Below are 18,343 nucleotides of genomic sequence, written 5' to 3' on the forward strand. Positions count from 1 at the left end.
GATAACACTTGGGTTATATATAAAGCAAAAATTATCTCCATATCACAGTATGTTGTCTTTTTTTTTTTTTTCTCCTAGAAGTAAAATGAAACAGCTTCATGAAAATATTTTGCTTAAAGCGAGAAAGTTGGGATTTTCCAACAAAAATATTATGGTCTCTCTGGGAAATCTGGAAAGACACCAAGAGTGTCCTGCTGCTCAGCCCCCACTCCATCTGATACTTTAACAGTTCCAGATGGCCTTTACTACAGGATGACCTCTTCTCTATTCTTTTTTGATGACCTCTGGGTCACAAATTATCTATAGGATGCTGCTGTCATTCTGTAAGACACCATTATATTCTTTCATCTAGAGAATAAAGATGCTTAACATTAAAACTCATCTTTGTTAGGCTGACCTTCCAATGATGATCAAAACAGACAGTTATTCCAATCAATGTCACTGCAGGAAAAAATATGCTTCATTTTTTGTGACACTGACATTACGAAATAAAGGCATTGTTTTAAATCAGATCACTTTCGTAATTGTACTTGGCTGGAGAGTATAGCACAGCATATTATGCTCATTTAAAATATCAAAAATATGGCTGTAATGGTTTTGATGAGCTATGCTGATGAAAGGGATGTGGTGTGTCATTTTCTTTTTCAAGTTAACAATGTGACTTATAGGATGTAACAAAACTTTTTACACAGCATCTATTAATTATTTGTCTTTCTCTGTCATCATAAATGGAGCACACTGACCTTGCATAGGAAAATATAATAAATAGTCCCAATGTACTAAATAAAGTAATAAGGTTAATTTCTTTCCCGCTGTCAGTAAATTCATGTTAGCAGTCTCTCGTCAGCTTGACATCAATTAATGATTTTAATTCCAGACTCTTGTCACAGTACTCACCACCCTTTTGTCTAATTAAAATGGATGATGCATGATGAAGGGAAAACACAAGGCTTCTGTTCTTGTTGTAACATTTCTATTCATTAATATACTTTTACAATAAAAGGCTTGTGGCTTTAATGGCACTAGAGAAAGATGAAGAGAAGTTTATTATATGTTGGAGATAAAGACTCTAACACCCTTAGGAAACATATAATACAGGAAACATTTTATGGAATGACCAAAGCCTTCAGGAAAAAATATCGGTGTTATATTAGTTACTAATGAGCATACAGAAAGTTTCACTCTAATTTTAGGAAAAATCATTACATTAAAAACACACACCTGAATCATACTTTCGCTTACGTTAGCACCAAAATATGTTCTAAGCCTAATCACTGATCTACAAAAGTAACAATAATAGTGCCACTGCGGGGACAAACACCTAACCCACCTCTCCAAACAGCATCTCTGAGAGACACAGATCCTTAATCATTCTTCCCACATTTTTTACCATATTCTCCTGAAGCTGTAACAGCATCACATCCTACTTCCAACTAGTATAATCTCCCCAATTCCTGTTCTAAAATAGTTTTCCACTATTAATGGAAAATCTTAAGGCATTAAGATATACTTTGCCACACAAAAGCCTGTTGAGGTCCCCAGCCAGAAGCCTCGTTAGGGAGCCTGCTCCTGGTTCCTCAGCTCTGGGCACCCCAGCATGCCTCATCAGGAACTCCCCTCCTGGCTCTGCAGCTGCAGCCAGCAGGTGGGACTCCCACGGCACCACTGATGTCAGTGGTGATGACATTTGCACAGAACAATGAGAAAAATAACAGCAGAATTATGTAAATGTAATTCCCTTCATAACCTACAGGACAAAAGGTTATGTTTCCCAAAATGTAACGGAGAAAACTATAAAGAAATGGTTTTATTTTGCAGATGGTAACTACATCTACATGTGAATGCATGAAACATAGTGCTGCTTTGCTGTGTGTTAATCTTCCTCCAACAAGGCTAGCAAAGACTGGAAGTTTACAGCTTCTTTTTTAGTGAGAAGGTAAGTACACCCTGTGACTCACTGGCACTGACTGCTCTGTCATCCTCTCAGCATTTCTGAAGCCTCTGTCACAGTGCTTCCAGCAATACAGCTATTTAATTCTCTTCCAAAATGTTTCTCCTTATCGTCTCACTACTGATCCTCACAAAACAGGTGCTTAAGCACCTGATTTTGCATCAACTTCTGTGGAAGCAGAGAAAGAATACAAAACTAGGATTAAAAAACCTATGTATGGTAACAGATTTACAGAACATGAGTAAAGCTCTTAAGTCAGTGTATTAGCCAAACAGAAAATATCCTATAGGCTGTTCTTTCCAGAGGAAGAATTGACTCTAGAGGCAGATTAAAGAATCGGCACTATTCACCCATAGCTGGGATCACATACTCTGAAGCATAAGATTACACTAGAATTGCTGCTTTCATTTTTTTAAGTGGTGGACCATGCTGAATACAGCTGAGCATTTGGAAAACTTCAGAAAGAAACACACTTATTTTGTTCTTCTGCTATCTACTACCTGACTATAATGAACAAAATTGGGCTGGGGAGTGTTTCTGTTGCTACAAAATGCCCAGGGCTGAAGACAGGTGCGGGAGGCATGGGCTGTGCCATGCAGGTGACCAGAACAGCACGTCAGAGTTCAAGAGAGGCAGGACACTGGCAAAGATTTTTGATCTGCTAAAGATTTCTGTTGCACTGAAGAGAGAGAAGAAAACATGTGCAAAGCAAAACCCAAGGGTGAAAAAGGTATCAGAACCTGCTGTTAGAAAGATGTTTCACCAGTATGAGTCACCAACCAAAACAAGACGACAAAACTAAGCAGTGGGTTTCTAAACACTTCTGTCTTCCAATCTCCTAAGAAAGAAACTGCACTGTCTTGAAGGAGTCAGAAAACATTCCAGGGCAATCTGCGGAATATCCCATGGTCACATTGGTTAGTGAGAAAACCCTGACCTGGGAGGTTCTCAAAGATTAGAGTTTATACAGTGAAAAGGTCTGTGGGTTTCCAAGGGCTTAAATCCAGTAGGATAGCAGAAGGTGACAATCCATATGAAAACTAATTGGCTTGTAACTGTAATGCCGCTTGGTCATTGACAGAAGTTTCAGAACCTGATTTTAAGTCTCCCCTATACAGAAATGCTTGTGTGAGACTACAAGTAGAATGAAGTATCTGTGAAAACTCAAGATACTTCATGCGTCTCTGAACTGGAAAATTCAAGACATGACTCTGAGGAGGGTTGGCCAGCCACAGATCCATCAGGAAACCAGAAGTGGCAGACCACCTCCTGTAATAAAAGCATCCAGGGCTGTTCTCCCAGTCCTACCAATCCGATATAGCATCTCAATCCCATTCAGTTTCAGCAGACGAGAGGTGCAGCATGACAAAGAGGGGATCCTAGTTAGCATTTATATAAAATGGCTGTGATTTGGAACAAGAGTAGAGGTAATTGAATTCATAGCTTATCCAAAATCCTCAAGACTCTGCAGTTCATTGTTTTTTAGAAGCCACAGAGCCAAGTTCAGAAAATCTATTACTTCATTTTTTCTTATACTTTTGGTTGGTGTCCATGCTGGACAGAAGAAATGTTTTCCAAGAGCACATCAACTGAATTTGCAGAACAGTGCTTGGCAGACATTCAAGCATTATGGAAGTAGACTTCCTTTTCTAGAGTAAATCTGTGTTAAAGAATAGTGATACACGAACAACCTCCAACACTCTTCAATGAAACATTAGTATGAACTTCTAAGATTGTACAAGTAGCAGCATCTCAGAGCAAATATGGAAAGACTAGTGAGTGTTCATCACCGATGTCACTTCTAATTTTTCCAGTATTCTATTTTATTGAAAGCTGTCTCTGTTTTTATCTAGATAATTTCCTTCTCTCTTAAAAAAATTTTTTTTTAAATTGTCAGTTAATACATACCATACATAGAAGACATTTGCTCCTTAATAAGACATTACTAATAATATATTCACACAAGGCAATTTTACTAATTTTAATCACAGTAAATTGAAAAACATTAATTTGCTTATTTTTCTCATAATCAATATGAACACATTTTTATGACTAAAGAAGACACTACTGCAAGCACAGTAGTATTAAAATTATCAAGTCAAAGCATAATAATTTTATAAAATTGTGGGCATGATTGATTTTTTAATTGACCATTCACTTGTTCTCTAACCCTCTAAGGATTTTTCTTCCAAGCCTCTCAAACACAGTAAATTCATTAAATCCGGTCTATTTCCCCAAAGTATTGCATCATTATAGAGGTATATAGCATCAAATACCAAGTAAAATAGAGCAACTGAATTACACCACTAAAAACACTGGGAGGGAGAAAAACCCACAGAAAACAAAGTTAAAATAGCAGCCATTACGAACCAACACTTGTTCAGACAGTAATATTTCACTGTCTAATCATAAGCATTTTGAGGGATTGTTCAGTTAATTTGCAAGAGTATTATCCATGAATAGCTTGTGTTTAACAGCATTTTTTTACAGGATCAGAAGGAAACTCTCTGCAATCTAACTGCACAAATATTTAAGGTCTCCATGGATCAAATCAACATCTGAATTTTTCAGAAACATAAGGAAGAACCTCACACATTTGGTTGCTATTTTATTATCTTTTATTAGTTGTACATGCCACTATCCCCAAAGAACTTGCATTCCCTTATAGACATAACACAAAGGAGAGCAAATACACAGTTAGGGAAGGAGAATAACAGGAGGAGGACCTATGTTATGATAACATCAAGCTGTTATGAAGTTCTGGCACATGCATTTTCTGCAGGTTCAGTGAAGACATAAAATCGCTTTAAAACAAACAAGGAGTGAGATTCCAGGAAAGATTCAAAATGGTTAGCAGAACTCAATGGACAGGGATTAGGAATTTGCTCCATGCATGGGGAACTGTACAAATAATTTCATAATTCTACCTTGGTACCCAGCGTGACTATTGCAACCTCTCTTATATCATCACATGGACAGTCTATACTCTCACCATTGTTACTGAGAGAGACAGAGAGACACAGAGAGACAGAGAAAGAAGAATGAAGAGAGAAAAAAACATTACTAATTCAAAATAACTAACTCACTCTTCCTTCTTTGCATAAATGTACGTGGCTGATTAGTTGGGGACCTACTGCTGTTAATAAGCCCCAAGTGCTTGGCAATCTTAGGTTCAGCAGAGTGCATTAAACCAGAGATCAGCACTATGAACAGCAGTATGAACTATATGGATATCCCTTCTCTAGCCCTGAGCTGCCTGGAGCTATTGAGGCAGCTTTCAGTGTCTCTGCACTCCCAATATAAGCTTATGCAGAAATTAGGTAGTCTGTCCATGGGTTAAGGAAAGTTGATTGCACAAACACACTTATCTCCAAAGTCAATTATTTCCTTAATTTCTAGTATTTCCCTTTACAATTTAATCTGAAAGCCTATTACTCTAAAAAACAGGAACAGATGTAGTGACCTGTTTCCTTTTTTGATAAAAAAGAGAAAATAAAAAAACAATCTGACAAAAACAACCAAATACTGTGATCCAGCCACCCTGTACCAAAATGGATGGAGAAAGACATGAATAACTTTTTACATACATTTGTACAAGTATCTTTCTTAAAGAGCAAAAAAAAAAAAAAAAAAAATTCCCATAATGTAATCCAAACAGAAGGCCACACACGAGAAAGTTTCTACAGTTTAACAAGTTGATCTTCAGTAACCTGTAATGTACAGCCTGCCTTAACTGCAATGCAAATCCCTCAGCCCTTAAAACAACTGAAAGCTAACTGTTATACACTGAACCGAGGAAACTATACAAGAGATACTATAATGATGATACCATCATCTGTAAATTTCTGTTCTTACTTACTAAAGACAAAGTTGCAAAGAGATGATGGTAAAAGGGACCTTTATGACTAGCTAGTTACACCTCCTACAAGGACAACAACACTTTGTTTCATACTTCCTGCTGAACGTAATGGCTGAGTTACAGCACAATTTTTAGATAAATCATCTCAACTCACTGTTCACATTCACTGCTAAACATGCCTGAATCCAGACAGCATTCAAGCTTTGTAGTTCTTTAATGTCTGTCTCCTCATTGACGAGCTTTCTTTCCAAAGAGGACTTCTCTCCTCAAACACATCCCTTAATACTAGTTAATTTATGACCAAAGATCCCAAAGATTTTAGCTAAATTTATACAAGATATTAGCTTAGGCCCCCACATAACTCGTTCTGCAAGAGACAGGGTGAAAAGTAGATTGGAAATATTGAGAAGAGCATATAAGCATATATTAAATAGGTTTTAATGTTAAGAGAAGCTGACAAGGAAAAATAGAGGTACTCACCACTCATTTTTACAATTAGCAGTTTAATATACATATCATTCCATAAACAGACTGCATGACATAAATAGACTGAGCTCCAGTGACCAATACACCGATAATTATAATTCTTAGGTGTTTCTAAATATGTCATTGAAAAACCTGGATATGCAAGACTTTGATGAAAAATACAAAACATACTTCACTTTATATAAATATTTGTTTTCTGAAAAAGTCAATAAAATCAGTTATAGAAAGTATAAAGAAACCATTTCATCTTATTAATTGAATCTCCTCAATATAGAAAGGAGCTCTGGACCTACAAAAAGATGCTTATTGCAGCCAATGTCCAAAATGCTAATTTCCAAAATAAATCCAGCTTTGTCTTGTTATTTAAAGTATATAAACATATCAACATTTGGGAAATCTCATCAGCGAAAATTGAACTTCAGTTATTTTAGTTATAAAACAAACTCTCTCTATCAAGGTTTAAGCAAATACTGAAGTCTACCTCTCCTGTTCTTGCTTCATTCGTATTCTCTCCTCTTCTGAAGTAAGAGCTTCCTGCACTTTTATTTTACCAGTTTTCTCACTCTTGTCATCTTTGCGATGTTTGCCAAACCTGTTAATAACACACAAAAAAAGAATCTAACTTGTGAAATGAACACAACTATTATTTTCCTTTTCCTATGACAAAAAGAATCCTTGCTGCTTGAAAACCAGCAAGGGATAGTGCAAAGACCTCAGAATCACAATATGTAATATTTTCAGGCTGCTTTTGTTGCTGAGCTTTTTTTGTTGTTTGTTCTGGTTTTTGTTGTGTTTTTTTCTGTGTACGTTGTTCTGGTTTTTTGTGTTTTTTTTTTTTTTTTTTTTCTTTACTCCTCTTAGAAGCTTATAGAATTCTTCCCTAAAGAACACAACAAAACAAGAAAAGGATAGTGTCTCATTCCTTATTTCTGACAGGGCCGCTGTTTTTGAATACATGGTCAAGCAGTGTTTCATAAATTACTCAACACTCTCACTGCCAAAGAATGCAAATAAAGTTTACATTAAGTGAAGGCTTTCACAAGTGAACTGCAAAAGACAAACAGCCGTATGTCCAACAACTGCCCAATAAGCAGCACCACCGCCCACAACCTCCCCACAAAAGCAGTTTCAGCACACAGTGGACAACATCCAAAATAGAAATGTATTCTTTTCCGGCACTAAGGGTTTAAGGGTTTTTTAAACATTGTTCTCCCCCAAGGGTATTCTGTGCAATGAATGAGGGCAGAGGCTGGCACTGGTCTGGCTGTCCCAGACAGAAGATGTTGCCAGCCCAATGTTTGCCCTCCTCGTATCTCTTACCCCTCTACAGGCTACATTTCAAGTAGTTTAGGTTTCTTCCATATTTGCACATTCCACTGGATTTTTTTAGACTTTCAGGCAGAGCACGGTCTGACATTTGAGATATTTAGCTATTATTAGGACAAAATTTTGTGTATTTGTTAGGCATTTCAGATCAACTTTGAAAGGAGTGATTTTTATACAGAGAAATCCAAAGTCTAAACATAGCCTGAGACTAGATGACCAAGATGACCATTTTCTATCTATTTAAGGCTGGAAGTATAACACATATCTGTTACACAGCAATCTTCTTATAATACTTACCTATTAAATACGGCATCATTTACCACACTAAACGCAGCAAGAATTTTACTTCCTGGATTGACAGTTGGGGTACTTTGCACACAAAAGCCCACAGCAAAATACAAAAGCAAACACTGAAATATGCAATGTCCTGCAATGTTGCAGACATCCAGAATGCTCACAATCAGTGAAACAAAACAGAGTTCTTAAAACTTTCTTCTGGCCCCTGAAAATACACTGTTTATAATATTTAGAGTCCACCAGGCATTTATAGCATTTTCCTTCTTGTTCCTATTCATACCAGTACAAAGCCATTGTGTGGGCAGAAAACATAATGTACAGTGAAGGAACCAGCAGAAAGATTCATTTCTGATCACCCAGTGAAGAGAGAGCATTATACTGAGTAACCACGTATGTGGATCTTAGAACAGCTGCTAAAACAACAACAACAAAAACAACCAACAAATGTGCAGTGCAGGAGCATGTACACAAACTGTAAAGTGCATGGCTGTTTTCCACAGTTCCAGACTGCTCGCTTCCAAAGTAATTCAGGCATATGAAAGCTAAAATTGTTCATTAATAATTATCTGAAAAATGAAAGGCGGAGGACATGATAGGGTTAAGAAACATAAAATACCACAAAAAGTGAAATCTCTGGTTTTATGATGTGTTTTACATAAAACTGTCATACTTAAATTCAGTGACTAGAAATACCACCACGTATCTTTTAAAACACCTATCTATTTATTAAAGGGCAGTCAAAGCTATTATACAAAACAGTTACATATATGACAAAAGAGATTCCAGTCAACTTCTGGATGTCTTACATTATACAAAAAAGAATAGGTAATTTAAAATAGTCTTAAATCTTGTAGCCAAGAGAGAAGTAAAACCTTGGCAGAAAAACTGTGGAACAGAGCCATTTTACCCTGATGCACAAGGAGTGCTGGGGTGGTAGGGCTCTGAGTGACAGAAGATGCGGGGCTGTGGGAGATGCACAACATATGTAGTGCTGTGGCACAGCATCTCTGGGATGCTTGTGTTTGCTCCTCCCTGCTGCCCTTCCCTTGCTTCATTCAAATGTCAGGTAAACTAAAAGAACCAACTTCTGGAACAGCCAGTGCATTTTTGAAAATGAGCTAGTGGTTAAAAAAACAACAAACAAACAAACAAACAAAAAAAAAAAGTGAAATTGGATCTCCATTACTATCTATCAGATTTGGGCAGCAAAATAGCATTTCTACCACCAAAAAATCAAGTAATTATATGAGCAGAAATTTATTGAAATCAATGCCCTACAAAAAAAAAGTACACAGTGTATTTCTAATAACCCTTGATTGTGGGCCAAGCACTTCTCATATTAACACATAATGCAAACCTAGCAAGAATTGATGGTTTGAGTTTCCAGATCCAACTGTCCACGTCCAGAACAAGCCACATTCATGCTGTGCTTCAACATAGGCAGAGGGTTCAGTTTGCTTTGGCTTGGGAGCAAGCTGTGACAACATCCCTTCTTCTCTTTCAAGACACCTTCTGATCATCTTTTGCTCTTGGGGACATTCCCAATAGAGCTTCAAGAAAACGTTGCTGGTTGTTTCCCAGGTATTTCAAAGGGTGGCCACATTTCATCAGTCAGGCAGGAGACTTTCCAGGGCCAATCTCTGACAAGCTCTGTGGTCATCCCAGCAGTGGTCAGCCTGGCAGAATACGAACCGCAGTGGTCTTGGAAAGTTGCCTTCTCTGGACTTTGTCACCCGCAGAAGTGATATATCTGCCATAATCACCACTGCCTGTAATAAGTTCAGCAACATTAACTGCACTGTCCCTACCCTTGGACCCGGAGCAATCAATGCCATCCTCCCCCCTCCCTGATTGTGGCTCCATGTCTTTAACAACATTACCTGCACAGGTTATTCTCCATCACACTCAGAGCTGCAGAATGGTTTTGGAAGCACGCTGCCCTAAGCATCTGACTCTAAACATTTCTGCAGACTTTTAGCAAGATCTCTGTGCAAAAATATTTTACCAAGTTTTAAAATTTTTCTTTTCCACTGCAATCAGATGTCTCACATCTCCGTTAAGCTTCAGCTTACAAAAGTAGAAGTAACAGACAAACAACTGAAACAATTTCCCAGGCTCCAGCAACACTTAAGAAAGGTGTTTAAAAGAACTGTGAAGATACATACACACACACATACACGTACCCAGCTCCAACCTTTTATTTCTGTAAACACTCCCTGCTCCCAACGACACTCAGAGCTTTTGCTAAGATTGCTCTTACTAACAGTTAAGTGTGCCTGATATTTATTTCTAATAAAAGTGTTTTTTTCCACGAAGTACAATTTATAGCCATAATGAAGCCCACAGCCAAAATCAGCAACCTTCTTCACCAAATTTATAGCAGACGACATTTATAAATTATTTACCATCCGTGCTCGAGCCAAGTTTTTAACTACAGAAAAGCAACATACAGAAATGCTAAGGCACACAATTAAAGCAAGCTGCTAAGCACTGAAATGTACAGCATTCAGTGTACTCTGGTGATTAGAATGGTGTGATGCTATTCAAAATCACCAGTTCTTTCAGTTTCCTCATGTTTTCCACTCTGTTTTATAAATATCAGACAAAGCAGGACACTTAAAAGCCAGAATAATTTAGATATCTGAAATGCAAGCAAACTATGCAATATCCATTCAAGCACACAAATGCATACCTTACAGGCACCCTATGCCCTCACAGCCCATAGTGGAACCCTGGCCTTCTGCTCTGCCCTGGCACTTGTGTAGCTGTGTGAATCAAAGAAAGAAAAGCGTGGGTCAGCTCCCCAGATTTACTCCAGGCATTTAAACACCTCAATTTGAATGCACTGGCCCAGGGAAAAGATATGGCTTACCTATGTAAAAGTTTCATCTTATTCAATGTGAAAGTGGCACATGCTATGACTTGCCCTATGCACATTAACGTGAATGACACATTCCCTGCAATCCACCAGTTCTTGCCAGTTCACTGGAAAGCAAGGCTATTTCCGTATGGTTATGTACTCAAAATGAAGTGAAAATGGAATTAGGATGAATGCCCCATATATAATCCAAGGAAACTTAAGAATTTTACTGCTTCCAGTAGTATTTCTTCCGTAATACTTATCTTGACTGTCCTGGCACACTCATGTAACAACTTCCCCATGAAACAACTGCTCACTTCACAATAACAACCAAAGTCTGGAAACTCATAGAGTGCAGTTGTCAACATCTCCATTGTAAAACAGCAAATACACCCATTTGTCTTGTGTCAGAGAGACATCAGACTTCTGCAAGAACATGGCCTCTCTATGCATACAGCTGGGCAGTACGTGCCTGAGCACCTGGCGATGTTCAGGCGCTTGTCTGAACCTGTGTTGCTCTCATTCTCATTGCTGTACGTCTGGCTGCTATGATACTTGCAGCAGCTCTTTCACATGCAACTGAAATAACTGAAATGACTTTTTCTTTCAGTGAACAGGAAGACTGCAGTATTCAGGATCCGTGCAGAAACAATGCTTCATGCATTAGTGAAAAGGAGAACAGCATATAAAAAAAAAAGGCATGAACTGCTGTCAGAATTAATAAAACAAAACAGTGCAAAAAAAAAAAGGAGCATCTGTGACACTGATATACAGACAATCCTGACAACCAAATTTCAAGTTCCTGTCATTTTCTGCCAAAAACTATAGAGAGCTATAGAAGCCCTTCCTTAAATCAGTGCACAAGATTCCAAGGCACAGACACAAGTCACCCCATGGTGCACAGCAAGAGCAATCAAGCTGGACACGCTACTGTTTCACATATCTGTGACAAAAGAAGTCCTGATGCTGAAGCTTGAGCTGCACCAAAATGTGGAGCACCTGCTGCCACAGCAGCACAGCACTCACCTGCAGCCACCACTTCCTCCAATCTGAATTCTTGGAAGCAGAGCATAGAACATTATTACTTATTGTGGAAAATAAAGATCAGAATGAAAATGTACTTCAAGCTCCAAGTAATTTTTAAAAATTATCTATTGGTAAATACATTATTTGACAGACATGGCTTAATATATCCTTCAGGGCACATATGTGTGTGGTTAAGTAATAGTCCTCTTATAACAGTCACAATAATTAAAAATATAGTAACAACATCTCACTTATTAACTGATTTATTCAGTTCTCTCATCTAAATCCTTCTTACAGCACAGCTAAACAAAGATTAGCTGTAAAAAATAATAACCAAACATAGTTTAAATTTATTCTGCAACTGAATAAGCAAGAAGTTCCAGAAAAATCTTCTACGACTAATTGAAATACAGGTCGCAAATTAAAAATACCCTGTCTATCCAAGAGTGTGAGAAATTGATGAAAGAGAGCAGCTGAAATCTTGCTCACTCTAATTGTCAAGATACTCCAGGGTTCTACTTAATTTATAGCTTCTTAATTCTCCTTTTACATTAAGGGCTAGAGAAAGTTTCAAGATAAGCGTAAATGCTCAAAGTCATATTCACAGATCCACAGACTTAATCCTCAAATTCAGCCAACAATAGCAATGATCATAAGTGAAGAAATTCAAAAATAAGAGAGATATACATTTTTAAAAAGTATCATCTCTAGAATATAATAGTCAAGTCCTATTAGACGACAGGACAATCCTCAGGCCCTGTGACACCAGCCTGTTGTACCATTGATAATAAAAAGACGAGAACACAGACCTAAATGCTCAAAGCTTGACCTTAGAATAGGAAATCCCATGAACTTTATGGATAACCTAATCAAATCCAAATGCATGCCCAGACCTCTCTGTCAGGCCCTAGCTGCATTAATTTGAAGCTTGCTTGCTGGGATGACCGTCACCAGTGAGGATGTGGCCTCACCCAACTCCTACTGCACTCAGCAGAAAGATTTTGATGAGCAAGTGTCTCCAGTGGCTTTGGGTCAATGCATCAGAGTGACTGAACATTGCAAGGCTACCTAGAGCAGGAAGCTGCTTGTGGTGCAACAGAACATGTAATGAACAAGCTCAAGCTATATCAAGATGCCATGTATAAAAAATATTTTCAATATATATAAAGTATACACATGGATAATACACTTGTAAACAACTATTCCTAAATAAATACATAGGTTGAAGAAATGAAGGAAGAAGGATGTACGGATGGTAGCAACAGAAATTTCACATTTACAACTTTTTTTTTTTTTTTTACAATAATATATACCAGCATCCTGCATATAACAAAAAATAATGTACATAAAATCTGCTAAATGGATTTTACTCCGATGCATTACTGATGAGATCATTGCCGTCTGCCAAATCATCCAAGTATTTCATTAGAATACAGAGCTATAGAAGAGACACGCATTAGTTGATTAATGAGAAAAACACAAAAAATTACTGAGACAGAAGTTCAGCAGTATTATGTTCTGTAATTGAAAAAAAAGACTACCATTAAAAATTAACAAATGGTGAGCATCTTCAGCTAGTCTATCAGTTTTGTCTTCAACGCATGTTCTTTTTCCCACTGTATTCACACACACACAACCTAACACTACTCAGAGGATTTTGCAATGACTTCTGTAATCTTTTTCACCATTCTGCATCAGCAAAATCATAAGATTTATATTGCAAAAGATTATTGTGACACACATAAACATTCTGTTGCTAAAATAGAATTTAATAAGCATAAACAGTTCAACATAACACACAAGCAAAAATCTCCCTGACTAGTGATGACTTGTTTTTATGAGCCTTACTCCAGAAGCTAAATTGTGCGTTATTTTAAAAATAGCCTTTTAAGTGCAAACATTTACATATTCACAGTTTATTTCTATAAAGAGACAGTCTTCTCAGATAATCAAAGTAGTGGATAAAAGCACACGTGTTAGGAGGGAGGACAGAAGATGCTGGAATGACACAGCAGCATCACTGTCCCAAGAGGATACAGACAAGCTGATGTAAGGGAGTGAGGAATCTAGATACAGGAGCTAGTGAGCAAAGTTGAAGTGAACCTTTAATTCTCCACAGGTTACCTTGATGATGCTAAACCTCATTAAAGAGCAGTCCTCCTGGTGCAACAGTCAGCAGAAACTCTCTACCAGAAGGGTTCCTGCACAACTCAGGTTCCAGAATCAGGAAATGGCATTACAAAAAACTCGTGGAAGGGGAGAAATCTCTGGAGAGAGACACTAATATTTTTTCAGAGCAGTAAATCTTGCCTTCAAGCTCATGCACTCAATCATGAGCACAGACACAAACCAGGAGAACCAGTGGTCAGCGCTCCAAACCATCAGCTCTCTCTGCAGCTGCTACCCTGTGCACGTGTACTATCAAAGCACATGTAGCTCTTCTGTGATATCACAGTCATGCATTTTCTCCCAGCATCCTCTGCCGCACTTTCTAAGGACCAAAAACAGGTTTCAGTGCTGTTCACGTAAGGATTCTAGCTGAGCTGAACAAAGGCTACTGAAAACCAACAGCCAGGAGAGCACATACATTGCAACACTTCCATGCAGCATTACCAGCCACTGAGAGAACAACATCCCCGCAATGGAAACAACATATGGGGTTGGTGAGCATTTCCAACCACCGCGGAATAATCTGCCTTTGTGAGTCAATATCCCAACTTCATAGAAAATGGGGATAATGCCAAACCAAGAGACATGTCATGAGGTTTCGTTCAATTATTTTCATAAACAGTTTTGATAACATTTCCTGAAAGGCATGACACAACAGGCAGAATATTATTCACACCAAGGCTCTCTCTTTTCACAACTTACGCATTTGTAATATTTACTTCCAGCATAAAATGGTGGAACTTTTAAAAACAGATTTCTTTTAGGAGAGACCATCTGTTTGCAAATTTCTAAACAGAAGATGATCTTGCATTGCTTCTCGTGGTTGCCTAAAGCTAGCAGGAGCCACTGACAGGTGTAATAAAATTATTATTAATAAGAATAACTAATGTAAGTATTATTAGTCACAAGAAATAAGAAGGAAAAAAAAATCAAACAATGAATTTAAACAAATGTAGTTTAAAAACAGGCTGAGAATGTCAATGGAAGTGGGGATTGTTTTACAATAATAATATTTTAAAAACATCAGCAAATCAGCAAAGAAAAAAGAGATTTGTCCGTATTATGTCTGAAACAAAACTCAATAATCAATAACACAGTGCACTGAAACTGACTACAAGTAACTCATTTCCTTAGTAGTGAGCCAAAACCTGTTAAAATGTGGGTTGTGGCATCCCGGAAGGGATGAAGAATGAAAGAAACAACCTCTGTTTAGACACAACCATGCAAACAATCATTAGTGGCAGCACCCACAGAAGCAAGACATGGGATTTTAAGGGAAGTTGGTTATTTTAAAGTTTGCTTTTGTGATAAAAACTCCATTCAAAAATTCAAAAATGAGAGTAGTTACTGACTACAAAGTTCCTTCCTAAGAGATTAGATTTCACACACAAAATGTTCACTATGGTCACTGACGAAAGTATCTGATGCACTTCACAGAATACATCAAAAATTGTGGAGCTAGTTAGGTATTAATAATACTGCATTGCGTTTTTCCAATTACCAGTGTCCACTAGGAATGCTGAGAGAGTGTTTAAATCATGGCCACCCTTCAGTCCTTTCTTGTGACAACTATACTTCTAATTCCTACTCTGTTCATTTTAATGCATTATTGTTTCAAAATACAATGCTGCAAAATTGCAAATTACATCTGGCTCAAGGGCTGATTATGAGAAATACTAGCACTTCTGCCTCTGCGTGAATAACTCTGATAATAATGAGAGATTGATTGAGCTCCAAGAAGTCCAAATGATGAGAAGGGTCAATTTGAACATTTCTATTAGCTTCTTTTGTTAAATCTAACACTTTGCCAGGCCAGAGACAAATACTGCATCTGGTTACCATGATTTTTTTCAACCCTTACAGAAGTACAATTTAGAAAATGGGTACTGGTCTGAAGACAGACCTTGTAAGAAATGCTAATGAAGCACAAAAACCCATCCATTTCACTGCCACTCAAGAGAAGGCAACAGAAAAAGGAAAAGTTGCAAGGGAAATGTGCCTCGACTGTTTTCTGGCTGAAAAGGAAAAAAACAAACAAACAAACAAACTAACTAACTAAAAAGCCAAACTAAAAACAAACCCTCAGCAACATGAAAAGTCTTCATTACTCCATTTTGCAACTGGAACCCTTGCTTGCATATACATGAGCGTGGCATGCCTTATGTAAAAGTCAACTGCAAAAAGCAAATTGCTATAGATGTGCATGTGCAAAAGGCAGAGAAATGAAGACACAAGTGCAGTATACTGGCTATCTAGACCAGGAAATGGCAGAACGCTATTCCAACAACTGAGTTGTGCAGCCTTGCAATTACACTGTATAAAATCAGCAAAGGTTAACGTAGATACACAAAAAGTTAATCAAACTACTGACAGTTCATCCGGAACCTTCCAAAGATTAAAACTTCCCTACAGATCTCATTATCTAGAAATGTTAATATGTCAGTCAGCACTTTTTCTGTCAATTACTGAAAACCGTGGTTGATAGGAATCTCATGGAAAATAACCTCTGTAGGGTAAATTAAGCAATATAGGATGTCGATCTTCAGTCCCATTCACACGTTTATGTTTTATAGGAGATAGGAAAGGCAGAAACGTTTTCCAGCAGAGAATAAGCAATGCAGTAGGATCTGTGGGACATGTCTAAGCACAATATCCCCAAAGCCTAGGTGAGCCCACAGCTGCCGTTGTCTTCCCCAAGGATGCCTATGGCAGAGAAAGGCAATTCCCCTTGCTGAGCTGCAGTACCAGAGCACAGGTGGCTGTAGGCTACAGTTGAGGGTTTCCTGCAGTGTCATTTAAGTCTCTTCAGAGACGAAAAAGAAAAAATTACTTACAACTTATTAAAAAGCAATGCCAGCAGGACACTTATGCAAGTGCTCTAGAATATAACTTGATTAAGTTGCACTGAATGCCCATGAATAGTCATAAAAACAAAGGACAAAAAACAACAGCTATGCTATTTTGGAAGTTTGTTAGGAAGGGAGGACTAAGCCACAGCAGCACACTGGAGCCAGGCCTCTTTTGAGCAAGCATTAGCATGCCACTGCTGGCTTAAATCCTTCTGCCTATTCTATCCACTGCTATTCTGCCCCGCAGCATGAAAATTTAGTTTATACACGCTGTATCTTCTGGGTAGAAAATGAAGAGAGAGACTTTGCATAGCAGCAGCACTGGTGGAACAAAACATCTCTGGGGCTTAGGCAGCACAGCATGAGTGGATCCTTGCCGGGGAGGCAGTGTGGCAGCGAGTCCCCACAGCAGCTGGCACAGGGCTGGCCCAGAGCTGCCTCCCAGGGACAACTCGCACCCTAGGGCTGCCAGCAGCCAGAGCAGGGCTGTCTTCATGGTACTGTGCTTGAAATAACTCTATCAGTTGCAATTTCAATTGTTGATTATTTCAAGACCAGTCTGGGAGCAAAGGTTTATTTCAGATGGAAAACGTGCACAAAGGACTTGCAGAGACGTGTGGTGGTGAGGTTTGATTTCTGGTTCCAGATTCTGTGTAAATAAGCTCCTAGCACAGAAGATCTAAGCCTGGCACCAGCCCCATGCACACTGGTGTTTTTGTTCTCATTTGTACAAGTTCAGGCACTATAAGAAATGAGTGACTGGGCATATGTTTGTTTAGAAAATGAGACGGATTATATTTAAAATAAACTCAGTCCTGACATCAAAGATATTCACCTCCTGAGATGTTCTTCCTGAGATGAGATCAGCTCTGCTTGTGCTCAGTGCTGCACATGGCACTCACCAATCATTACTGCCATTTTCATGTTTCTTCAGAATACAAAATGAACAACAAAAAAACACAACATTTTTTCATTATAGGCTAAAAAAAGAATTAGTGAAGTATTTCAGGTTCCACAGATGCTATCAGAATCCCAGTAGCTACTGATGATAGTAATGTTGGTATCATCACCTGCTCAGCAAGATCAGAGGAAACACACGCTTTGTCTGTTACACTGCACATGAAACTGATGCTTGTAGAAGCATGTTGTGTTCTGAGTTTCAGGATTTTAGTGCTACAGGTTAAAGACAAAGATAGCATCTAAAATAATATTGTGAAATATTTGAGATTTATTTGTGGTATGCTGCTGTTGAAATGTGTAATAGCAATTCAGTTTGCATTGCAAATACTGCTGCCACACCTGGCATTGAATATGTTAGAAGCACTTGTATCACATTCATCACTGTGGTACTTAAAAATGATGATACAACTAAGATTTTAGATGCATTTTTTGCTACTAAATCCTTTTTTCTTTCTTTCTTTTTTTTTTTTTTGCAGAATTCTGTAGAGCTAATCCATAAACTTTGTTTCTGATTAGTTTTCAGTTTTCCCACTATGCACTACCTGTAACTGAAAGAAATG

The 18,343-nt window shown here is 38.0% G+C and overlaps 1 protein-coding gene across 15 annotated transcripts in view; it reads right to left on the bottom strand.

Moving 5' to 3' along the window:
* The window catches only part of PARD3 (par-3 family cell polarity regulator), a 425,937-nt gene that overhangs the window by 112,218 nt on the left and 295,376 nt on the right, over positions 1 to 18,343 (bottom strand). For 8 of the 15 annotated variants that reach the window (XM_042889264.1, XM_042889262.1, XM_042889260.1 and 5 more), the window contains one exon: positions 6,778 to 6,888. The exons of 4 other annotated variants lie outside the window; for them this stretch is intronic. In XM_042889264.1, coding sequence (XP_042745198.1) covers positions 6,778 to 6,888 — 111 coding nt within the window. Of the gene's footprint in view, positions 1 to 4,878; positions 4,952 to 6,777; positions 6,889 to 7,110; positions 9,689 to 10,611; positions 10,685 to 18,343 lie in introns of those variants that run through there. 3 more of the 15 variants (XM_042889267.1, XM_042889268.1, XM_042889269.1) reach the window with 3 other exon arrangements.

This window comes from Lagopus leucura, unplaced genomic scaffold (assembly GCF_019238085.1).
Source record: "Lagopus leucura isolate 7727_CA_CO unplaced genomic scaffold, USGS_WTPT01 Super-Scaffold_100157, whole genome shotgun sequence".
Classification (NCBI taxonomy): Eukaryota; Metazoa; Chordata; class Aves; order Galliformes; family Phasianidae; genus Lagopus; species Lagopus leucura.